The 26,000-nt window shown below is 23.0% G+C and overlaps 8 protein-coding genes across 8 annotated transcripts; 3 read left to right on the top strand and 5 right to left on the bottom strand.

The window, feature by feature from the left end:
• Positions 1–557: 557 nt before the first annotated feature.
• SRAE_2000246600 (Hypothetical protein) lies at positions 558–805 on the top strand (the record flags this gene model as incomplete). The annotated part of the gene is made up of 2 exons (XM_024653537.1): positions 558–591; positions 630–805. The coding sequence occupies 2 exons, from the start codon at positions 558–560 to the stop codon at positions 803–805; spliced, it is 210 nt and encodes a 69-aa protein (XP_024507004.1).
• Positions 806–939: 134 nt separating this feature from the next.
• SRAE_2000246700 (FERM domain and Pleckstrin homology-like domain and FERM/acyl-CoA-binding protein, 3-helical bundle domain and FERM, N-terminal domain and FERM, C-terminal PH-like domain and FERM central domain and Band 4.1 domain and Band 4.1 family-containing protein) lies at positions 940–3,943 on the bottom strand (the record flags this gene model as incomplete). The annotated part of the gene is made up of 7 exons (XM_024653538.1): positions 940–1,065; positions 1,105–1,452; positions 1,533–1,592; positions 1,732–2,918; positions 3,245–3,342; positions 3,385–3,629; positions 3,680–3,943. 7 exons carry the CDS (start codon positions 3,941–3,943, stop codon positions 940–942), a joined length of 2,328 nt encoding a protein of 775 aa, XP_024507005.1.
• Positions 3,944–6,162: 2,219 nt separating this feature from the next.
• Positions 6,163–8,129, bottom strand: SRAE_2000246800 (Stress-activated map kinase interacting 1 family-containing protein; the record flags this gene model as incomplete). The annotated part of the gene is made up of 6 exons (XM_024653539.1): positions 6,163–6,369; positions 6,411–6,736; positions 6,777–7,085; positions 7,149–7,724; positions 7,776–7,972; positions 8,023–8,129. 6 exons carry the CDS (start codon positions 8,127–8,129, stop codon positions 6,163–6,165), a joined length of 1,722 nt encoding a protein of 573 aa, XP_024507006.1.
• A 1,490-nt stretch (positions 8,130–9,619) lies between these two features.
• SRAE_2000246900 (Acylamino-acid-releasing enzyme) lies at positions 9,620–11,816 on the top strand (the record flags this gene model as incomplete). Its single annotated transcript, XM_024653541.1, has 2 exons — positions 9,620–11,102; positions 11,152–11,816. 2 exons carry the CDS (start codon positions 9,620–9,622, stop codon positions 11,814–11,816), a joined length of 2,148 nt encoding a protein of 715 aa, XP_024507007.1.
• Positions 11,817–12,029: 213 nt separating this feature from the next.
• On the bottom strand, positions 12,030–12,871 carry SRAE_2000247000 (Hypothetical protein; the record flags this gene model as incomplete). Its single annotated transcript, XM_024653542.1, has 3 exons — positions 12,030–12,047; positions 12,415–12,648; positions 12,686–12,871. 3 exons carry the CDS (start codon positions 12,869–12,871, stop codon positions 12,030–12,032), a joined length of 438 nt encoding a protein of 145 aa, XP_024507008.1.
• Positions 12,872–13,484: 613 nt separating this feature from the next.
• SRAE_2000247100 (Nematode cuticle collagen, N-terminal domain-containing protein) lies at positions 13,485–14,369 on the top strand (the record flags this gene model as incomplete). Its single annotated transcript, XM_024653543.1, has 1 exon — positions 13,485–14,369. One exon carries the CDS (start codon positions 13,485–13,487, stop codon positions 14,367–14,369), a length of 885 nt encoding a protein of 294 aa, XP_024507009.1.
• Positions 14,370–14,922: 553 nt separating this feature from the next.
• Positions 14,923–16,156, bottom strand: SRAE_2000247200 (8-oxo-dGDP phosphatase NUDT18; the record flags this gene model as incomplete). Its single annotated transcript, XM_024653544.1, has 4 exons — positions 14,923–15,307; positions 15,355–15,762; positions 15,818–15,944; positions 15,997–16,156. 4 exons carry the CDS (start codon positions 16,154–16,156, stop codon positions 14,923–14,925), a joined length of 1,080 nt encoding a protein of 359 aa, XP_024507010.1.
• Positions 16,157–17,515: 1,359 nt separating this feature from the next.
• Positions 17,516–25,578, bottom strand: SRAE_2000247300 (Protein mesh; the record flags this gene model as incomplete). The annotated part of the gene is made up of 7 exons (XM_024653545.1): positions 17,516–18,003; positions 18,087–20,048; positions 20,145–20,268; positions 20,320–21,279; positions 21,332–21,768; positions 23,241–25,496; positions 25,542–25,578. The coding sequence occupies 7 exons, from the start codon at positions 25,576–25,578 to the stop codon at positions 17,516–17,518; spliced, it is 6,264 nt and encodes a 2,087-aa protein (XP_024507011.1).
• Between the last annotated feature and the right edge of the window lie 422 nt (positions 25,579–26,000).

Below are 26,000 nucleotides of genomic sequence, written 5' to 3' on the forward strand. Positions count from 1 at the left end.
GTGGCATTTATTTATATTTTCTATAGGGAATATTAAAAAGTGAAACTCTCTCTTGTTTTAATTTAAAAAGAAAACCAAACTACCAAATTTAAATTGTAAAAGATTTATGATTAGGTTAAAAAGATAAGAAACGTCATTTTTATAGGAGTACAATATATTTTAAACTAAAGAAAAAATATAAGGTTTCTAAACATTTAAGTAAAATTTATTTTTTATTTTTACATTTAATTTAATTTACAAAAGTTTATTTTCTTTTTTGTTTTAACTTTTAAAGTAAAATTATTTTATTTGTTATTTAATTTCAATCTGTTGCAAACAATAAAAATTTTTTTACTTTTTTTTATATTTATTTTAATATATTTTCGTTTAATTGTATCTTCAATAAATGTTATTGTTATTTCGTTATTTTAATGTCTATAAAAATCTATTAAAAACTATTTTTTTTTTAAATTTTTTATAACATAAATTTAGAATACTTTGTAATACAATATATATATATATAAAACTAGCAGTTACTTAAAATTTTACATTTGGATAGATAAGACTATAAATAAATTATGGATAATAAAAACAATATTCAATCTACTGGTGGTATGTTTAAGTAATAAATTATAAAATTATATTTTAAGATAAAATTTCACAAATGTGTAAATCTGTTGAAAATTTTGAAATAATTCTTCAGGAAACTTGTATTGAACATGAGGATAATGAAAGTTTAAAGGCGGAGTATTTCAAAAGTATTCAAGAAACACCAAAAAAAAGTAATGATACATTACCAGCAAAAGAAATTTTAAAATCAAATTAATTTTAATAAGTATTGTTTTTTTTTCATATTTAAAAATGAATGAGTATAACAAATTTATATTCAAAAAAAAAATTTAAAATAGGAATTTAAAGTTTAGTAAAAAAAAATATATTCTCAATAATATTTAAAAATATTTAATATAAACGTGTAATTTTGTTATATGTATCAAGAACTGTATTTCGAACAGGTTTGTAATAATCATTTTCGAAAAGTTCAATAAATGATATTGATTTTAAAATAGAATTCTTGTTAGCTTTTGTCTAAAATATTTTGTAATGTATAAAAGAAATTAAACTTACTTCATATAGAGTGATAATTACCATAAATATTATCATAATTATTAATACTAAAGACATGAACGCTTTTAAAGTTTGTTTAAATAAAAAGTTTTTATTGCTAACAGGGGAGACATTTTTAGATTTTGTCATTTCTAAGTAATCATCCAATACAACTTCATTTTGTGCTTCATTTTTGTTGATCTTTCTATTTACTATATTTTCATTTAAATCTATATTTTCATTTTTTCTATTAACTGGTAATAATGATACATTTTTGATAAGTCTTTTATTAAGTTCAGAAATTGTCTCCTCAACATGGAGTTCCTCTATAAGTCGCCTATCTTTTGGAAGTATTTCTAATTTTTCTTTCTAAAATAAAAATTTAAATAAATTAAATAAAAATGTAAATTTAAAAAAAAAAAAATATAAAAAATATATATTAGACGCACAGTATTAGTATAATCAGACTTTACTTGCTCAAATTTTCTCAGATGAATTTTGTAAGTGATCTGAAAAATATTATTGCATTTTTGATTAGTTAAAAAATTATCGTGCATAAATTTTAAAGAAAACAAACTATTTAAAATAATAACATTTTCAAGTCATGAAATATATTTAAAGCTAAAATTTTTTATAAGTATAAATTACCTTATTTTTAATTGGTCCTGTTGATTCATTTTCCTCTGAATTTAATGCATCAACCAACTTATCTTTCAATACATCATATTTTGTTTCTTTTGTTCCAAAATCTGCATTTAAGTTTTTCTCAGTTTTTTTACCTATATTTTCTATTTTTTCATCAAAATCAACTACACTAGATGATACATGAGTTACTAAATCATCATCATCATCATCATAACCATCATTAACCATTTGTATGGTAGCAGCATTCTCTTCAGCCTCTCGTTCTGTGGCCTCAGCCCTAATTCGATCATCCTCCTCTTTTTGGAGCATCTTTTTTCGTTGAACTATACGCCTATCATTACATTTATCACAATTTTTACTACTACAAAATAATAGTCGTTTATTTAATAAATGTGGATTTTCTGTATACTTTTTCAGAACTCTTGTCACATAATCATTCTGTTCACGTGGTTTTTGTTTTTCTAAAATTGTCCTCTTAAAAGAGGTACAATTTGAAATATTAGTTGGTTTTTCATTTCTTAATTCATTTAATGTTTTTTTGACAGGCATTCTAAAAGTTGAACCTCTTGAAAAAAATGGAATTTTTGGTGTGGAAAATGATAATTTAACATTTTCTGACTTATCAGTAATAAAAAAGTTTTGAAGAGATAAAATATTTTTCCATAGGTGTTTGGCAAATTTTTCATTTGGACACTCAAAACCATGTTCATTATTTTTTAAATTATGTTTTTTCTCCAACTTTTTTATATTTGGTGATGTGGTTGATAGTGTTGACTTCTTTTGCGAACTTAATATTTCTTTTTCCAAATGTGTTAAATCATTTGCAAAATGTGATATAACAGTAATTTTTAAAAATTTATCATGATAATCAACCTTTTCAATGTCACTCCATTTGATTAAATTATAATTTTGGGGATCATAAAATTGTAAAATACCTTTATGGCTGGCACCAACAAATATTTGAATACCTCTTTCTTCTTCATTAACGGCAAAAGGATCATAACCATATGTTTCTAGTTTGCTGGCTATCTCAAGGAAAGAACATTCTGCTTCAGCAGGACTAAGACCTTCAAATTTTTTATGTTCCTCCTCTATCTTACGTTCTAAAGCTTCTGATTGTTTTAACAATAATTTGTACTGTGATAAATATCCAGGCTCAAATTTCCCTTTTCTATAATCTCCTAATGCAGCTAAAGAAATTATAAAAATTATATTAAAGAAATATATTTTATATTAATATCATTATATTAATTATAAATGGTAATAAGGAAGTAATATTATTTCCTAATTAATTTGTTAATTATATTAATTAAAACTAGAAATTCTAGTGATAATTAATTTATTTTTAATAGTATTTTAATTATTAATGGGTGTATCATATTGATAACCAGGTTAAGTGTCTAGTCACGGTCCTGTGGCGCAATGGATAACGCGTCTGCCTACGGAGCAGAAGATTGTAGGTTCGAATCCTGCCAGGATCGCAAATTTTTATTAAATTTTATTATAATAAACTTACATTGAACAATTAAACCTCCCAATTGAGCTAATATATGACTTGGAGCAAATAAACGACCATGTAGTAAATCTCTACGTACTTGTGAAAAAATCATATACCTAAAATTTTTTTTTATAAATTTTTTTTCATTATTAAATTACCTTGTTATTTCATCTTTAATAATATTTATTTCAGCTGGATAAAAACGTACTCTAAAGTTTAATCTTATTTCTTTTTTCTTAAATTGTTTTGATAAACTTTTCTCCATATCAATCCAATAACGATATTTAACTGTATCATGTCTATTATTAGCAACCTCATGATATCGTAAACCAAAAAAGGATGTTTCACTTAAATTTAAATAATTACAAACAAAATCTAATACTTCATATCCTTTTGCATTTTTCTAAATAATAATTAATAATATAAAATGATAAAATAAAATAAAAAATTTACCTTAAATTCATGTTCAATAACAGAATCGTTGTGTAAAAGTTTAACAAAAACACGAAAAGTTTTTGATATATGAAAACTTGAATATGAAGAAAATCGGCTTAATAGGGATTGTCTTGATAAGGCTGATGAGTGGGTATTTTCATTATCCAATGTTTGTTTTCCAATCATAGTTTCTTCAAATGGTTTGGTAAATAAAATTCTCCTTCTCTCAGCTGGTACCACTTCATCATTATTATTACTTGAATCCCAGTCATAAACTCCCATTGTATAATAATACTGTTGTAAATTTAAAAATTTATATTTAAAAATAAATATATATCCAACAGCTATTGTAAAATGTATGTCTTATCAATGAAAATTACAATTTTAGTTTATCTAGAAAAGTTAAACTTTTATATAATTTAAAATTTATCATTTTTAAAATTTTTTTTATCATATTTTATAATATAAAAATATTATTGTGATACTATGAAGAGATTATAGATCAATCAAAATAGATTACTATTAACAAATGAAATTCTAATAATATTAAATTAATATTATTTGGTCAAAAAAAAATTATTCTTTAATAAACTAGATTCAATAAACTAATAATAATAAAATTATAAATTATTTTTTTTATATATATATATTATAAATAATTTTCCAATCATTCATATATAAATATATTTCATAGAATACAATAAAAAAAAAAGAACTATAAAATAAATATCAATACAAATAAGAAATAAATTTTTAATATATTCTTAGTTACATCAATAACAAATTAACTTTTATTGAAGATAAAGTTATAATATCTTCTATTTATATTATTGCATCAATTTTACATGCAAACAAAACATACACATATGGCAATGACTTAAAAATATAGAAATATATTATGTACCAGTCGATAAAAATTTTCATCTATAAAAAGAAAGATATAAAATGTCTTATCAAGAATTGAATTATTAACTTTGTCAATGTTTGTACTATTAAATTAAGTAATATATTTTTATTTTATAATATATTATCAATCTTAGTAAAAACAAAAATTAAATTGTTTCACATTTAAAGATGTATTATTTTTTTTTTAAAATATGTTAAGAATTACAAATTTAACAAATAAAAGTCTAACACTTAAATATATATAAATTTTTCTTTATTTATTTTTATTTTATAAAATTAAAAATTATGGATAATTGTGGAAAAAAGTTTACATCAAAATGAGAACATTATATTTTTAATAAGATTAATAAATGAATTTAATAATTTTTAAAAAACATTGAAAAAGATTATAATATTATTATGGGTCAATAAATCATAAGAATATTGTATTTGTGGAAGTAAGCTTATATTATATAACTACAAAGTATTTATTACTCTTTTAAACAAAAATGATATTTAATTTTGAAAATTAAAATATCACTCGTAACAACAAATGTTTATATTAAATATAAAAGTAAATTATTCAATAATGTATTAAACATACAAAATTGATTTTAAGAAAAATAAATAATAGGTATTTATATTTCCTAATTTATTTTTTTAATGTAAATGTTTTGTCTTATAATATATTCTTTTTTTTTTCTTAACAAAAAATTTATTATTTAACTATTTTTTTTTCACCAAGGTATCTTAATTAATTTTAACTGTTAAATAATAACAAAATATACAATTTTTTTTTACAACAATATAAAATATCAATAAATAATTTAAAAACTTACAAATCGTATCATCCACTAAAAATGTAGAAATTTTTTTAAAAAATCGTGAAGAGTTCACTTCAAATGGCTTCGATATCTACCTATCTGATCGAATATTTCTTTGAAGATTCCACTTTAAAAAAAAAACCACAAGTAGAATGAAAATTTCAAAAATGACTATATGTTTTTTAGTCAATTTAAAAACATAAATCTTTCCAAGAATGTGACAATTGAGATTGATATATTTTTACATACAAATTTTTATATGAAAAATTAATAAGTTAGAGTTGTATGTCGTTTGATAACTTTTAAATAATGTTATCAAATAAAATTTGACAAATAAATGAAACACTTTAAAATTTGATCTTGTTATTTCAATTGGTTTTGTCTTTACTTCATAATATATTATTAGTAATTTTAATGAAATATTTCTAAGTATCTAATTTTTTTATTTATATTATAATTGACAATTGCTGTAAAATTAAAATTTATTCTTGGTTATTTATAAATCTTATATATATTTATTGGTTAAATTAATTTTTTCCTCTTACATAATAACTTTCTTTTTAGTATAAACAAATATAAGTAAAAAGAAAATAAAAATTTTTTTTTTAAATAAAGTATGACTGTTAAAACTAACATTACTATATTTAAATAAACCATTACTAATATTTATTAAAATATATTAATATTTTATTAAAATTTCATTTGAGATCAAATATGTATTAAAAATCTCATCATATTTTAAAAATATTTACAAACAGCAATTTTTTTTTTTAAAAATAATCGTAATTAATATTATAAATTATTTATTAAATGTGAAGAATTTTGATTTTTTTTATATATATCCCATGCTTCTAGTGGTGATCTTCGACCATTATCTGATTTTTTATAAACTAATGCACTTAAATTATTTTCAATAGGATACATAATATTTGTTATTGAGGATGAATAATAACTTGATAATTCAAAATTAATAATTTTCCATTTTGCAAAAGATATATTCTATAAAATAAAAATTAACTAAAAGTATATATTTAACTTACTTCTTCAAAAAATTTATAATCATATTGAAAAGAACATTTATCTATTGAATTTCTACCCTGAAAATCATTTGTTGATGATGATAAACTTTGTGAACCTCGTTTTTTGTATATTCTTTGAAAAAAATTTTTAGAATCTAATGTATTACTATTTGATTTTTTCATACCATTATGAAAGAGATAATCAAATTTTATCCATATAATTTTGTATAATGCAACACCATTATGATTTTTAGATAAATAAAAGTGTGCTAATAATTGCCAGGGAATTACAAGTAATACTTTTGGTGTACGTTGAGAAATAAATTGAATATGTGTTTCAGTAATTTCTAAAATATAAAATAAAATTTATTTATTTATTAAATTTACCTAATAATTCTGTTCTTTTTAATTTTAAATTTGTTAATCTCTCAACTTCAAATGTTGTTATACATTTAGAATCATTTAAGGTATTGTCTGATGGTGAACAAATTTCAGGTTCTTGATAGTCAATATTTTCTGATATAACTGGTAACATATTATCTATTGTATTGGGAGATTTATCATTACTAGTGGTAATATTTCTTGAAGATGTAACTGTTTTCTTTTCATATATACTTGTAAAGTCACCTCGTACACTATTTTGGCGAAGTAGGACAAATTCATCACAATTAGCTTCAAATAAAGGCATTTTTAAATCTAAATTTGTATATTGATCATTTAATTTTTGTAAAACATATTGAATCTCACATAAATCAATACCTTTAATTTTCTTTTCTAAACCAAGTTTTGAACGTACCATATCTAAACATTTATCACGAACCATACTTAATGGAACATTATATGATGGTAAAGATATTATATATGGTTTTGCATCATATGTATAAACAGTAACATTTTTTGAATAATTATTTCCTAATAAAGTTATATCTATTAAAGCAAGATTATCAAAATTAGCCTCATTAAATTTTTTTGTTACATCTAAACTAGGTAAATCATAGTAAATTTCATGAGATGAATGAGCAATTTTTAATTCATAATAATAAATATCTTTTAAAGGTGGTTTATAATTTTTCAATGTATATTTATAACAAATTAAACCAATAAGATTAGAAATTTCAATATCTTTGGAACATTCAATAATAATAGAATTTTTACCCGTTTCAACAAATGGAAGTATTATATTAACTGATACATGATTTGGTCCAGTATTTATATATTTATAATAACTTTCAAATGGATTTAAGTATTCTTTAAAAGGTGCTATCTTAGCATTTTCAAGGTACATTGAAATATAAGATATATATGTTTTTTTCTTTGGTATTTTTGATATTTCCTCTTTTGATAAAATATTATCAGTATATGAGGTATTTATATTAATAAATTTACTATTTTTCATACTTTCCTCAAACATTGTCTTTTTATTAATTTTTTCAATTTTTTCTTTATAAAATGTTGATGATGTAAGTTTGTCTTCTAATTTATTTTCAAAAAGACTAAAAATATTTTCCTCACTAAGGTTATTTTCTTCATCTGAGGTAGTGTCACTTTGTGTTGTATCATTATTAAATGAAATAGTTTTCCTTCTATAATAAATATTTTTTTTAATCATATTAATATATAAAAAGTTACTTACATTGATTTTTCTTTAAAAATTTGACTTGCCCAAACTTTTTGTTTTCCATCAAAATTTATGGCATAACTCATAAAATTATTAATCTCTTCTATATCATTGAGAGCCATATTGTTTGAAAAAAAAATTTTTTTATTTTTAATTTTTACATTAAAATGATGTACTAAAATGATAAATTGAAATAAATCTTATTTATGCTAATTAGTATTAAAATCATTAAAAAAATAATTAAAAGTATTTAGAAAATTTGTTTATTACATATAGGAATGTCATAGATGATAAAAGATTGTTTAAAGATATTGTTATATATTCTTATCATTTTAAAATATGTATTTTATATTATAAAAAGTATTAATTATCATATATTATATGATAATATTTTTAAAATTATAATGATAAACAAAATTAAATGATAAATAGTATCAGTTAATAAAAATGACACCTTATTATTCATTCAATTGTATATATATCAAGTATTTTGAAATGACTTAAAATTTTTACCTAAATAGAGGATTATTTTTAACATAAATAACATTTTCATGTAAAGTTTATTTAATCCTTTATGTTAATCTAATACAATTCATTGATTTAGCTCATAAAACAATTGTATTTGTTAACTGATAATAGAAAAATATATATAAAAACTTTATATAATGTTTATATACATTTTATCAATAATATTAAATATATTATAGATAAATAGTAAATTAAAAAAATATGTATTAAAATAGTACCAATATTAAGATACTAAATTTAACATTAAAATTTTATTATCAATAAAGATAAAACATAAATTATTTTTAAAAAAATTTAACAAAATAAAGTATATAATATTAAAGAAAATTTTCTCGTTAAAAAAAAAAAGTTTATTAACCAAAGTGAAATTATTGTAAATAGTAATTCCATATGGTAGATAACATTTAGTTAAAATAAATGTTTAAAAATATTTTCTTTTTATAAAAAATTTTATTTTAATTCAAGGGTACTCTTTTTTTGTAATTTTACATATTAATATATTGAATAACTTTTAAATAATTTTTCGCAAAAAAAAAAAATTTTTTTTTCATTACTTTTTAAATAGTTTTTGAAAAACAAACAAAACTTTTTAACAAAAAAGATTATTTCCTTTCTTGTATACCATAAAAATATATATATATATATTATTAAAATATTTTATGATCAAATAATATATTGTTCTCTACATATAATAAATTATGTAATAAATTTTAAATATGCTTATTAAAAGTTATCATTTATATATAAATATATATTGTAATTTTTAAATAAAGCTAAAGTTGAATGAAAATTTTTATCTTTTTAAATGATTAATTCAACAAATTAAAAGAAGATTTTTTTTTTGTATAAAAATAAAATGATAGATAGAAAGTAAGATAATATTGTAAATGATGTAAAGCGATATTTTTAAAGAATTAATAACAAATATTGTTGGAGAAACGTCGTTTTATTTAGTTGTGAAGTCAATTCTTAATTATTTATATTCCATAATTATAATTATTAAAAATATATAGTAATTTTAATAATTTAATTTAACTAATAATAAATTTAATAAAAACAATTTTTATTTTTAGAATTATAAAATATGCTTACAAAAGGAAAAGAAGTTTTTCAAATAATTGATGTATTAAAAAAAACATATAGTAGATTATCAAAAATTCGAATACCTACAGGTGCAAGATGTTTTTTAAATGATGATAACAAATCTTGTACTGTTGAGGTAACTTATTCTCAACGTTCTGTTGAAATTGATACAATGCTTAAACAACGAAGAATCTTTTTTTTTAATTCATCAATGAAATCACCTACCTCATTCACTTCATATATAGGTGAAACTGACAATACAACAACATATAGTATTGATAATAAAAAAAAAGCTGTATTTTTTTCAAAAAAGAAAAATGATAATGAACAATTTCTTATTCAAATTTTGAATAATGTTACTGAAACTGTAATTGATACTTTTGAGTTATCATCAAAAATTCATGGTAAACCAATATTATCTGGAGAATTTGGAACATTTTCATTATCACAAGATGGTTCTAAAGTACTATATTCAGCTGAAAAAAAAATTTCTACCTCAAAATTTTTTGATAATGATGTTGATTGGAATGATGAAAAAAAGTTGGAGGAAAGTAATGTTGGGCAAAAATTTATTTTAAATGAATCATTTGGTGAACAGTTAAATGAAATTTATATTCCAACATTATGTTTACTTAATGTTGAAAATGGAAAAATTGAAGTTATTAATGAGTTAATAAAAGGAGAAAATGTATCACCATTATATAGTTTATTGACAAATGATTCTAAATTTATTATCTCATTTGTACTTTCACAGACACAATTAAAAGAAGGAAAAATATTTTGTAATAATAGACCAGGAAAATTGATAATTTATAATATTGAGACAAAAGAAAGTAGTATTATTCTTGAGAATAAAAGTATTGAATGTTTAATAAATTCACCTTGTGGTCAATTTGTATACTTTATGATGCGAGAACCATTTGGTCCTCATAATAGTTGTTTATCATTAAATGAATTAAATTTAAGTAATAAAGAAATTCATGAAATTATTCCTATAAAAAATTTAGAAAATATTGAGGATGACAATACTTTTCCAGGATTTTTTATGCCATCATATGGACAAAGATCCTGGTCAAATGATGGTAAAAATTTGATTATTTCAACTTTATGGAAATGTAAACTTGAAATTGTCTCAGTTGATATTAAATGTCAGAGTGTTGAAAGATTGACAAATATTTCTGAAGTTAAAGGAAGTTGGACTTTATATGATGTTTGTAATGACTATATTATTTCATCTCTTAGTTCACCAAATATAGCACATGAAATGTATGTTGGAAAGTTTAATGATAATAATGGTAAAAAAATTTCATGGATGTGCTTAGAAAATTCTAATAATAAAGATTTGTGTGATAAAGAATTGATAAATAATGATTATGAAAGATTATACTTTGATATTGGTAAAGGAATGTATGAGTGTATCTTTATAAAACCAAAAAATTTTAAAGAATTAAATCTTGCTGTTTGTGTACATGGTGGACCACATGGTAAGTTTGATAAAATAATTAATTTATCTTAAAATAAATTTTCTTTAAGGTATATCATTATTATCATTACCAAGAAGAGATGTACAATTAATGTTAAATAGTGGATATGCTGTTTTACTAGTAAATTATCATGGTTCAATTGGTTATGGAAAATCATTTGTTGATGAGTTACCAGGAAAATGTGGAACCCTTGAAATTGATGAAATTCATCATGCGAAAAATCAAATTTTAAGTTTATATCCATTTATAAATAAAAACAATGTATGTTTGTTTGGTGGATCACATGGAGGATTTGCTGTTACTTCACTTATTGGAAAATATCCTAATGATTTTAAAGCATGTGTTGCACTTAATCCTGTATTAGATTTTCAAACTTCTCATGATATTAGTGATATTGCTGATTGGGCAGTTTATGAATCATTAAATAAAATTTATAATTGGGGAAAATATTTAACATTAGAGGAAAGAAAAGAAATGTTTATGAAATCACCAATTTCATTAGTTGAAAATGTAACTACTCCATATTTACTTTTAATTGGTGAGAAAGACTTACGTGTTGTACCTCATTATCGTCCATATATTAGAACATTACAAGCAAGAAAGGTACTTTGTAAAGTTTTAACATATCCCAAGTCAAATCATAGTCTTCAAGAAGTTGATGTTGAGGCAGACTATTCAATTAATACCATTCTTTGGTTTATGGGTATTCATTAATTTACAGTTTATGTTTCTTAAATACTTTTTCAATATTATCTATTTTTTTATAAAAAAAAAACATTTTTATAGATTATTATTTTTTAAATAGTTTTGTTATTTAAAATTTTATTCTATATAACAATACATTTTTAAAAAAATGTTTAATAAAAATAAAGACAATTGTCCAAAAAATTGCATGAATTATTAACATTTTAATAGCTGATATTTCATTCATATTTTCATCCATATCTAAATTTATTAATATTTTAAATATATCAAAGATATCCTTAAAGAAAAATGTTTGATAAAAAAAAGAAACAATAATATAAAGTAATGTTAAATATACTAATATTGAAGTAATCAAAATATTTAAATAAAATGGTGAATATTGATATATAAATGTTGCAATATGCCAAATATTATAGTAATAAATAATAATACCAAATGGACATAAAATGATTAAGAGAACTTTTGTTTTTTCTGATAAAGAATATTTGTTTAACTTTCCAGTTAAACCTATCATTTTACAATGCCAAGATATATAATAATTTATAAATGTAATATCTTTTGTTTTTCCATATATTTTTTTTTGTTCATCTATTAATAATTTTATTACTTCTCTCTCCCACTCTTTTTTACTATAAAATTTATTATTTTGAATTTTTTCTAAATTGTTTATCATCCTTAAAACATTTAAAACTTGTTTATCATTTTCATTATTTTTGTAATTAATATCTTCTGAACTTTCAAAGAAATATATAAGTATAGCAGCACTTATCCATATTGTTAATAGATAAACAATCATCTTAAATAAACATTTTTCAGTAATATATAAGAAATTATAAAATTTCTAAAAATATTTAATAAAAATATGAATATTAACATACTTCTTTAATAAAATTTAAAAAATTTTCAAAACGTTCTTTTAACAATAAATTCGAATTATTATTAACCTTTCTTATCACTACATAATCTGTTCCATGTTCAACTATATTAACAAGTTTTTTATGCCCATACTGAGAATTAAGTAAATTAAGAGAATGTTGACTTATAGAACGAACAAATGAATTCATTATACATCTAGAAAAAAAATTTCAAAATGAGAATTATTTTATAATAATATAACAATTGATTAAGATAAAAATAAATCTATTGATAAGTAAAATCGCCTACCATTTTTTTTGATTTATAGAAAAATTATTACATAAAAATATACAATTATAAAATTAACATTGTTTAGTAATCTCATAAAAATTTCTTCTATCTTTTGTTTATAATGATAAGAATATAATATAATCTAAGAGATTTATGTTTTTAACTCATTTAACATTATATTAATATATATTTACTAGTTGAAACATTTTTCACTATCATTAACAAAATTTATTAGTATAAAAAATAATGATTGATTAAGTAGATTTTTAAATTATAAAATAATTGTAATGTTATTTATATATATATATATATATTTCTTAAGATAAGATTTTTAAAATTCCATAAATTATATTGTAGTCACACACAAAAAAAAAAAATTTAGGTAATGAAACATATATTTAACTGGTTTGTATTTAAAAACAAAAAAACAAGTTTAAAAAAAATACAAGCAATTTTATTACCAGGAAATATCTATATAAGCAAAATGTTTAACTATAAAAAATAATTATTTGGATTTTTTTATTCTTAAAAATGACTTCTATTATAATTGGAATTAACATTTTAAGTACTCTAGTTATTTTAACAACTATTGGAATATTATGTAATGTTTATATGGAAATAAACAAATTACATGAAATAACAGTTGGAGATATGCAAGAATTCAATGAATTATCTAATAATGTATGGAAAGAAATGAGACATATGTCTAATGAAATTAATGAAAATAATAAAGTTTTTAATAAAAGAATATTACGTGAATCTGGATATGCACAACAATCAAGTGCTTCTTATTCAGCTCCAGCAGCCTCTTCCATCTCTGCTGCATCATCATCTTCTCAAAGTTGTAATTTACCAGGGCCACCAGGACCACCAGGACAACCTGGACAAGATGGATTTGATGGAATACCTGGACAAGATGGAGTTCCTGGAACTAATGGTATTGGAGCTTCTTCATCTTCACACAGTTCATCATGTATGCAATGCCCTCAAGGACCAGCAGGACCAGCAGGACCAGATGGTCCACCAGGTCTAGCAGGACCAAATGGAAATCCAGGTGCTCCAGGATCACCAGGTAGAAATGGTGGCCCAGGTCCACAAGGACCAGCCGGAAATCCAGGTGCACCAGGAAATCCAGGAAGAGATGGAGCCCCAGGATCACCAGGAGCTAATGGTACAAGAAGAGTTGGAACACCAGGACCAGCAGGAGCACCTGGAGCTCCAGGACCTTCTGGAAACAATGGATCAGATGGACAACCAGGATCTGCAGGTAGACCAGGACCAGCAGGCCCACCAGGACCAGCAGGAGGACCTGGTAATTCTGGAAGCGATGGACAACCTGGAACACCAGGAACCCCAGGAGCTCCAGGAAATGATGCTGAATATTGTCCATGTCCAAGAAGAAGTAAAGTTTTTTAAATAAAGAAAAATGAAAGATTTAATTGTAATGAAATTATTTATAATTTAAAAACAATTATATCAAATAAAACTTATATTACCATTTTAATATTATTTTTCTTTAAACATAACTATAGTAATCATTTTCACTCAAAAAAAAGTTTCTACAGTTAAAATAAAAAAAAATAAGGCAATTTTAAAAGATAATATATTTATGCAAGTAATTGTATAATAATCTTTTTCTTTATAGTTTTAATAGTTATTTTTAAAAAAATAGCCTATTAAATTTACTCTATAAATATTTTAAATAGAATGTTTTAAGTATAATCTATTTTATAGTGTATCCTTTGAATCCGTTGTAAAAAAAAAGACATTATTCTTTTTAATATGGATTATTTTACTACTAATAATTGTAAATAAAATATTTAAAATATTTTAATCGAAAAAAAAAAATTTATTTTATTTCAAAATAAATTTTATGATATATAATAAACAAAATCATTATATTAGTGTAAAATAAAAAAAAAATAAAATTGAAGCATTTGATATATATATATTTATGGATGGTAAAATTTTATAACATTGTTAATCTTGTAATGAATTGTCCATCAACTAAACGTAAAGCTTGAAGTACATTTTTATCCGTTATTTCCATCCATGTATATCTTGCAGGATCCAAGATTGGACTTTTTGAAATACTAGGTTTATGAGGAGATAAAATTCTTAGGCGAATTCCATGATAAATATTATCAAGACTTGCTTGGACGGATATATTTATTACTTTGCTTGGCATTTCAATTTGAGAAGCACCATTTTCTAGGATATGTCTATAACATTTTGAAACAACCATTGGAAATATATATTCAAAACCAAATTCAACAGTAGGAAATACATCTTTCTTTGTAATTATTTCTTGTTGACTTTTACAAGATTTATGAACAAGAATCTCAGTTTTTGTTCTAAAAATAAAATTTTTAAAATATGAGGGAAAAAAAAAGTAACATACTTGTCCATATTTTTTTTGACAATAACAAATTCAATAAATAATCCACGTTGACATTCTGGTATTATTCTACATGGATTAATAATTTCTTTTCCAAAATATGTTCTATAATATTTTTCAGCATCATCAACTATATCTTTTATGTCTTTGTTACGTAATAAAACATTTTTTTGCCTTACATCTTCAACTAAATACCAAGCTGCAGCTAAAGATTCTCTATCTGGTTTTGTTTTTATTTCACCACTAACAATTTCACAAAAAAATATAAATCGATACCAACCAGATCCTTGAACATCTAATTTTAATAATTCTTTAATCTCAACATCAAATCCCGTCTCTTCTTTGGCTTCACGGATGGCAGCTGCTTCAATACTTTCACCTGGTTCAACTCTTCCACCAGGAATATACCATCTAAAATTATTTTTAAATAAATATTATAATTAATTTTTAATTCATTAAAACATACTTTCCATAGCAACTTTTTTTTGTTTCTTGTATTAATAATATTTCTAAGTTTTTGTTACTATTTTCTCTTAATATTACTGCACCAACAATATAAGTAATATTATCTAATAAACGAACATAACGACATTCTATAAAATAAAAAAAATATAATTACAATTTGTTAATTCAATAACAACATACTTCCCATTTGCATATCTGGAGCCCTAATTGAAAGTTTTTTTTGTTCATTATTAACATTTTCATTTGATAATGATGTACATAAAAATTGATTAGAGAGTAAATTAGAATTACAGAAATGATGAGGTGAACTAAGATCTGCAGTTGATTCTTCTGGTATCATAATGATAAACACACTAACTATAATATTATCGAATAAATTAAAATAAATAACGAGATATCGATGAAGTAAAATACGTTAAGTAATTATTGAAATTTTTTTTTTTTTTTCATTTGATAATATAAAAGAACTATTATATTATGATAATAATATTTTTAAAATTATTCTTTACAAATTATATAATATTATTAAAAATTAATTAAATATTTATATTTTTTGATAAATTAATAAAAAATATTAATAACAAAGTAATTGAATATATACTGATTTATAAAATGATAAATAAAGTTAAAGTAACTATCATTTATAATATATTTAAATATATCTGCCTCTAAGATTAAGTTTTGTAAAAGAATATTTGACACTTGTAAAGAGATAATTATTATATTTTCACACATTTCCTAGCCTCTTAACTTAATAAATAAATGATATATAAAATAAATTAAACAATATAAGGATGTAACTTTGATATAAATAAATAGAATAACATTATTAATAAATTAATAACAAATTTAAAAAAAAACTATTTATAATTATAATAATTTTTTTTTTAAAAAACTATAGTTAAATAAAATAAAATTTTTAATTGAACATAATTTTTTTTAATATATAAAATATGTTTGATAAAAACTTGGATCAATATATAAAAATAGAAAAATTATAAAACAAAAATATATCAAACATTTTTCTTTTTATATAAATTTTAATAATTGTATTATTATGTTTTATCAATGAAAAATATTTAAAAATTCAAACAAAAGTATTTAGTTTAAACTTGTTTTGGCATTATATTTTTATTATATATAGAAATAATAAACAGCAAGTTGTATAAATACTGTTAAAAATATAGATATATAAATTTAATTCTTTTTTAAAATATTTTTAAATGTGCCTGCTTTAGTATATATATATATATATATATATATATATATATTTATATATATTAAAGAAATAAAGAGTTAGAAAAATAAAAGGAAAAGTATAAAGAATTTAATAGATAGTTTGTTAAAATATAACATATGTCTCTATTTGGAGATGCTTTCAATGATATGAATTGATTAATTTTAGAATGGTTTAAAAGAATAGAAGATAACAGTAATAACTTTTAAATATTTCATCTTATTTTTTCAATTCATTTTTATTATTTAGTAAGCTTTTTGTTTATTCATTAAAAAATAGAACAACAATATTTGTATATTTAAGAAAATTTTTAGTATAATGATATATAGTAGTAAAAATAATAAAAATAAAAATTATGCATATTTTTTAACAATATCTAAACTTTACAAGTTGTATATATAAATTTTTATTTAAAAAAAATATATAGAATAAATAACATAAATAGGATTAAAGTATTTTAATTTAAACAGAAGTATTATAACCAGCAATAGTTATATTATTATTATTATTATTATCAGTATATATTTCATTTTTATTTTCAATAATTTTAGGTGATAAAATTCCATCAAATTTATTAGAAATAAAAGATTTTGGTGAGATTATAATTTTCTCTCTATCTTCTTTATGCCCATAGTGTGCTTCTATCAATGCAATTTGTCTAGCTCTACCAATTTTATGGCAAAGACAAAAGATTAACATTAATGCAAGTAAAATTGCCACTGAACTTAAAATTCCTGTCATCCATTTTAAGGCAATCTCTTCAGAGCGAAGTCTACACCATGCCCACCATCCTTTACTCCATGTACCATTTTTACATTCTCTTATTTGATCACCATGTAAAAAATATTCTGGTGTACATGTAAAAGTTACTGTTACTCCCTCTAAATAATTATTTCCTGGTGGATATTTTATTACTCCAGGATTTTTCATTAATGGTCCACATGACTGGTCTAGAAATAAAATATATATATTTTTAAAATTATAAAGTAAATAAAATTTTATAAATTATTATTTATTAAACATTAAAACATACGTTTAACTTCTCCTTTTCTTTTAAAATGAGTATATTGTTTCTGGTAGTCTAATGTTGTCAAACCAACTTCTCGCCTACCAGTCATTATATAATCATATTCACAGGATATATCACCCTGACACATTACTTTTACTTCCTCTCTTGAAAAAATAAATTGTTCATAGAATGTTGAATTTGTATATAACCATGGATTAAAAATTGGTTCAAATTGTGGATTTGCAAAACTTAATGGATCATATATTGGTTTACGATCTGGATTAAATAACATTGGAAGATCTAAATTTTTATCTAAACGCCATTTTTCACCAAAATTATAGTATAAATTTCTTGAATCACTCTCAGATTGAGGATAAGGAACTCTTATTATTTTACAATCAGGTGTTGTAAATTCATCTTCAATTCTATCATTATATGTTCCAAGTAATCCTTGAGTTCTATATGTAGTCATACATCTATCATGTTCTGATAAATTACCTAAATTTGTTGGATTAAAATTTTGTATATTTGAAAAGTTTTCATCAAATAAAAAGAAATCATTTACACTTTGTTCCTTGTAATTTGGAGGTAATGTTATTATGATATTTAATAATCCTCTTGATTCCTGAATTCTTATTCCAATTCCAGTTGTAAACATTATATCAATGTCACTTTGATTCATATTTCTTGGAGGATTTCTTATTGTTACACCTTGGAATGTTTGAATTTTTTTCCATGGCATATCAAAATAAATCCTTACACCATCAACATAAACATCAGTTTTGTATCTCCATCTTCTAAAGTCTTTTCTAGCAAAAACTTCAACAACTGAACTTCCATTATCTCTTGCAGCAATTCCAGTAACAACTGTTGATCGTACTTCATCTTCCCATATTGTTTTTGGTGGTTGCTCTAATCTACCTTGAATCATTAAATCATGATTCTTAGATTTATGCATTACTAATACATAATATCCTTTACCATGAAATGAATATCTTCTACCATCAAATGTCACAATATGTGATCCTCCATAAATAAATCCAATAGATGGACCTTCATACATTTGACAACTAGAAGTTTGCCTTCGCCAGAAATAAAATTCACAATGACCTGCCCATTTACAGCAAAAATCATAAGGGAGAAGATCATTATAAAAATTAGATAATGTTGGAACGTATGGAGGTCTTTTGTATGGATAACTACCCCAAGGATGTGCTCTATATGGAACTCCAGGAGAATAAAATCTTAAATATTGGTCATTGTATTCAAAGTCATCAGAAAACATAAGCCAACCTTCATAATCATAACAACAAACTTGCCCAGCACCTGTCCAAACTGAGAATGTACTTAAGACACAATGTTGAGCACCTTGAGTATAATAACATCTATGATCACCATCCATATCACAATCTGGTAATGATGTAAATCTTCCAAAATCAACAAGTGCCTGATTTAAAGTACATGGACAAGGTATTTTTGGTTCTAGTTCCATTGCAAAATTTTCCCTTCTCCCATCATAATCAAACCATTCTTGACATATTTCTAATGCCCAAAGTTTACCTTTTTCATATTCCCATTTTTGATGATAAAACCATCCAAATGAAACTGGAGAACTCCAGTAAATTCCATCTCCACGATCTTCTAACCATGGATCAGATATTGAAACTTGAACAACACCACCAAAATACCATCTCCATGCTTCGGGATCAGCTTCATCATCAAACATTAATGACCTTGGATTAAATGTATATTGTCCTGAATTAGGATAATTTCTAGCCAAATGGCCAATTTTTTTCAATGAATGACCTTCCACATCCTCCCAATAACCATATAATGAAATATCAACAATGGCATTAGGATTTGAGGTTATATTTTGCCATTCCCAAGATAATGATAAATTTTGAGCATTGAAATTATTCCAATTATTATTAATATCTCTTGGATCATTAATAAGATTTACCCTTCGACGTGATAATCCTGGTTGTACTATAAAAATAAATTATAAATAAATATTAAAAAAATAATCGAAAAGTTTATAAACTTTAAATTTTAAAAAACATTTTTAATTATTTTTATACTTACAAATATAAAATTTTGTCCACCAAGGATAATTTTTACCACCATCAACAGATAACTTAACTTCAATTAATCCAATTTTAAATACAGAATTAACAGGTATAACACATCGAGCAATTACCATATCAATCTAAATAATTAAAATTAAAAAACTTTTTTTTTAAATAAATATATAACATACTCTTTCACAATCTAATGTTATTTCATCAAATTGTAATTTTATAATATCAAAATTACGATAACAAGGTCCACTAACATTTAATGATATACCACCAAGCATATTTCCATATTGTTGTGATAATTCTAATGGTCCTCTTGAATCATTACTACATCCACCATACTGTATTTGTTCATCAACTCTTGCTAACCATCTACCTGCAATTTGTGTACTACCATATTGAACTAATTTATAAGAGTTTCCTTCAGCAGAATAAGGTAATTCATACCATCCTGTTCCATTACCACCATTGAATCCTACAAGTGCACTTTGTTTACCACCCCTTCCACCAGTTAATGCACCTGCCTGTGCTGATGAAGTCCAATTTATATGAGCATAATTCATCATAACATAAGAACGAATCTCATCAGTTGCAATAACCATTTGATAGGTATTTTGCCATCTTTTTGCTCTTTCATAATCATCAAGATTTGTTATTTTTGGTGCTCCACCATATGACATTCTTTCCCATGTAATTATTAATGCATAATCAGCTTTCCAACCTCTTGCTCCAACCATTCCTTCACGAATATCATTTGTTATTTTATCAAGAAATTCAGGATCTTCAAGTCTACCCATTTCAGTTTTTAATTGTCGACCACGATAAGTTCTATAAAAACGAGGATCATCATATGAATAAACTCCTAATGGTTGCCTTTCTTGTGGATTATTTCTTAATCTAACTGTATCATCTGTAAAATCTGTTTCCAATGTATTATATCCAATCAATTGATATGGTCTTTCAACTATTCTAAACCAAACATTTGAAATTCTTGTATCACCAACATGTTGCATCTGTTGATCAGCCATAAATGCTGCAATTAATGTTGGATCAGGTTTTTTAGGCCACTGTGGTGTAGGATAAGTATATGGTGGTTGAATATACCATGGATGTGAAAATGCAATAAATCCTTCATGAAAAATCTATATTAATAATTATTTATAATAAACAAAATATATATATATTTTAACATACAAATGTATAATTAAATCTAAAACCATAATATGGAAAGAAAAAATCAAGATCAATTTGTTTATCCATCCATGGTCTATGTGTTAATTCACGATCAAAATACCGTTCTCCAAATGGATATAAATGCCACCAACCTTCTTCACTTCTTCTATCAACCTGTGTCCAATCAATTTCTCTTATATTTTGAGCTGTAATTCTTGGTGTTTGATTTCCTGGCATATTATACATATTCTTTGATCCTTGAATTCCAGGAGTTTGAACATTTGTAACTGTATTTAAAAATATTATTTGTGAATTTGTTAATGCATTTATATCTTGTTCATGATAAGAATTTTTAATATCATTATTAGTTTTTGAAAAATTAGGTATTGAAGATTCTCCACTAAAAGGTGTAGAACTTTTACTGTTAACACCTTTAAGATTATAATCTTTAAATGAATCTCCAAAATAAAAATAATATAATAATATAATATAAGAAAATTTATTCATAATAACATGTGTATTTATATATATTTATATGAAAAGTTTAGATAAAAATAAACTATAACAAGAAAATAAAATTAATAATAAATGGACTATTATTAATTAATACAAATAATATAGTTCTATGTATAATTAAATAATTAAAACTAAATCCTTGTACTTAAATAGCCGATCATTTAGGTCCCAATTGTTCACAAGGTCATTCCTACACTTTAATATATATAATTTACTGATTTTACAATAAATTATACATACGGTATTTAATTTTATCATTTTAAAAAAAAGTAAAAAATACAGATATATAAAACAATTAAGTTACAAATAATTAATTGATTCTATATAATAATTTATTAATATTAAAATTTGATAATATTTCTTTAAAAAATTATTAGAGAGATAATTCATGGATTGTATTTTTACATGAATCTAAAAAAATATATATATAGATGCTTTGTTTTCAAGAAAGATATTAACTTTTAAACTTAAAACAACATTGTTTATACCTATAAAAAAAATTTATATTTCTTTTTTTAAAAAGTTCTCATGGAATTAAACTTTTGCCTTATATTCTAATTGATAAAATTCTCTTGGAATTAATTTTAGTAACATTATTTTTTTGTAAATATTTTCTTTTAGATAAACAAATTTTCCCTTTCATGGAACTAGATTTAATTTTATTTTCTTGAATATTTTTTCAAATTGGTTTTTTTTTATATCTATAGAAAACAAATTTTGACAAAATCATACGTATAATACTCACAATATTCTTAGTTACAAAAGTTTTATTTTTAAATAGAAATATAATACTAATAAAAAATTGTCAAAAGATTCCAAAAAAAAAAAAATCTTGAAAAGCCTTAGAAATATGTGAATATTTTATTTATATTCTAAAGAATAAAAAAATTATAATAAAATAAAAAAGTGAGTGAAAAAGGAGTTTTATTTCTTCTATGTATAGCTTGATACATCTGACATCCTTATTCGATGACGGAGACAACATGTTATAGTTAATTTTTAGTTTTTAGAAAAAATTTCTTATGTATTTTCAAATAGTAATAGAATGTATAATATGTAATAAAAATGAATGCAAAATTTTATCCATTAAATAATTTGTGCCGTTTATTAACGTCAAGATTCTGACACAAAAGAAATCTTACAGAAAACTGTATCGTAAAATTTATTAAAGAAATATTTTAAACAATCACTCTTGCTTCCATAAAAAAAAATATGGTTAAGCGGAAGTAAAATTAATACTTTCTTAAAATGAAAAAAAAAATACCAATTCAAACTTATTTAATAGTTAATAAACTAATAATATCTTTGTAAAGAGTTTCTTCAATACTTTCATTGCTTTTGATTAGTTTAATAATTGAGTTTTTGTAATTGACAAGAGTTCTTAAATTAACAATAATAAATTGTTTAAAACGACCACTAACAAAATTATAAAAAATTTCATCACTTTCTTTGTTAATAGAAGTCAAATTAGATGAATAATAAGTAACAATTTCTTCTAATATATTCTTCAAAACATTTGAATTTTCAGACAAACACTTTTCTTTTTCTTCTAAAACATTTCTTTGATTATTAATCCATTCTTCTGGATTTTCAAGTGAATCAATATCAATTTCATCACAAACCTCCACTGTACCATCATCATCCATATTAGAATCTTCTTTTTTAAGCAATTTTCTTTCAACACTATTTATTTGTGATTTAAGTTTTTCATAGTCATTAGTCAAATTTCTTACATGAGTAGAAAGCCTATGAATAGATTGATACAAAACATGGTGGAAATATTTCTTATTAACATAATCAGCCAAATCCTGTGACTCTAGAATATATTTTACAATAGAATATGTATCAAGAATTTGCATCTTTAATAATTTATCAGTTAAAAGTTCAATCAATTGTGGATTAAATTTCCATGCTGTAAATATTGATTCTAAAATAATTCTACGAATGCCTGCATCATGTCTAACAAGTTCCAAGAAAGCTGGTCTATAACGCAAGAAGAATGTTACACTATGAGTATAAGCATTTTGAGCTAGATCTAATAAAGTAGCCATTAACATTTTAATTTTTTCACTATCATAAACAGTTGCTACATTTAATTGACCCCCATCCATATTTTCATCATCATCAGATTTTGTTAAATATTTTAATATTTCATCGTTTGTTATTCGTTTGCTAAGTGACTCCGCTAAATCATGAGAAATTTTATATGTATCTTCATCACAATCTTTCAAAATATTGTTAAATTCAGGTGGAGGAGGCATGAGTTGACATCCTTCAGGTAAAGCTTCAACAATTCTTGCGTAATAACCAAATTGAACACATTTGATTATAACTTCTGTAAGAAAATATTTCTTTATAGAATTTGATTCATAATTTACTTGTTCGAGCCAATCACCCCATGTCCATCTGTATTGGAAATTTGATAAATGATATGAAAACCAGTCAATTAACCTATCAACACATGCAACCTGCATTTCATTCATATTTCTAAAAATAAGTTCAGCTGCAAGAGCAAGAACCTGTGGCATTTTATTAGGCTGAAGTTTGCAACATTCTATAAAAAGACTTCCATAAAATACATGAATTTGAGGTGATTCTGGTAATGTAAGTAAAAGTCTAAAAATGATTTCTACAATGACATATGTTACTGGATAATCTGCTTTTTTTATATATGAAAGCATTGATTCAGCACAGGCTTTTCTGTCATAAACATGTTGTTCGAGAATTGCAATAAGTGCATCTTCCAACAAAAATCTATCAATTGTTTCCACTTTTGGTAGAGGTGGATCATTAGAACTTATGTGAGCTGGTTCAAATAATCTAAAAATCATTTGAGGTCTAGGGTAAATAAGTGTTGATGATGATTGAGGAATAACAATTGGATTTAGCTCATGAAGTGGAGATGTTTCAAAATCATTTCTAAAATTAGCATAATATTGTCTTAAAAATCCTTCATCACGCCAATGCCTATTTTCTAAATTCTTAATTTGATCCCATAATGATTGTAACTTTTCTTTCTGATTTATAACTTCACTTGCTTCCCAGACTTTGAGACAATCAGTAAAAGATATATCACGATTACTCATATAATCCTCAATACGTGATATAAGGTCCATAAACATAGCAGGTTCATTATCAGAAAGTTCTAAAGCACATATTGGAAGACAATTCATCACAGAATAGACACAATAGTCAGATCGTTCTCTATCTTCTACATCTTTAGCTTGGAGAAGATAAAATTGTAAGGTAGACAAAAAATTTTTAGGAGAAATAACATGAACATTAACTAATTCAGCGAGCATTAAAAGAATATTTAAAGCATATTGAAAATGTCCATTATACAAAAAACCATTAATATCCTTAATCATGTTATCCAAATACTCTTTTACAACTTCACTAACTTTTACATTTAACAATCCAATAACAGGAGAATATATATTATGCTTGTAAGGAGTATAAACGGTACATTCACCCAATGTATCTAATATTTGGAAACGAAAATCTTCGATGTTATTAATACAAACATAAGCCAAATTTTCCAAATTTGATTCTAAATTAGTAGTATTTGTATTTCCCAGTAGAACAATCATTCTAATAATACGAGGACCATCAAAAAGTTCGGGACCATTTCTTCGTTTTTCTTCAAATTCCATGGAAACATCACTTTCATCTGTTATAAATAAAAAATTATAAATACTAGAACAAACTAACTTACTTTCAATTCTGGCAAACTGACGTTTTCTGTTAGCCATAATGTAAATATTATTTTAAAAAGGTTTGTCTAAAAAAAACAATAATTTAGAATTACTCAAAAAAAAAAAAATTGTATTAAATAGTATATTGGTAAAATGTTTTACATTTATATTTTAAACAGGACAACTATTGGCGCAAAATTTGGTGTTATATATACTGTTAGTTTTTGGTGACACTAAAATGAATATAAATAACAGTATATTACAGGAGTATAGAGATACTGTTAATTAAAATAATCAACAGTTAATTTATCATTTCTTCGTAATTTTAATTGTAAAATTAAATAATGTCAACGATTGAGAAGTAAAAACATTCTTTGTCTGTTAGCGCCAAATAGAATTTAAAAAAAAAAAAATTATAATAACGGAAGATATATTTGTAGTTGTTACAAATAATTTGTTTATAATTATATTTATTCTTT

Source organism: Strongyloides ratti, assembly GCF_001040885.1.
Source record: "Strongyloides ratti genome assembly S_ratti_ED321, chromosome : 2".
NCBI lineage: Eukaryota > Metazoa > Nematoda > Chromadorea > Rhabditida > Strongyloididae > Strongyloides > Strongyloides ratti.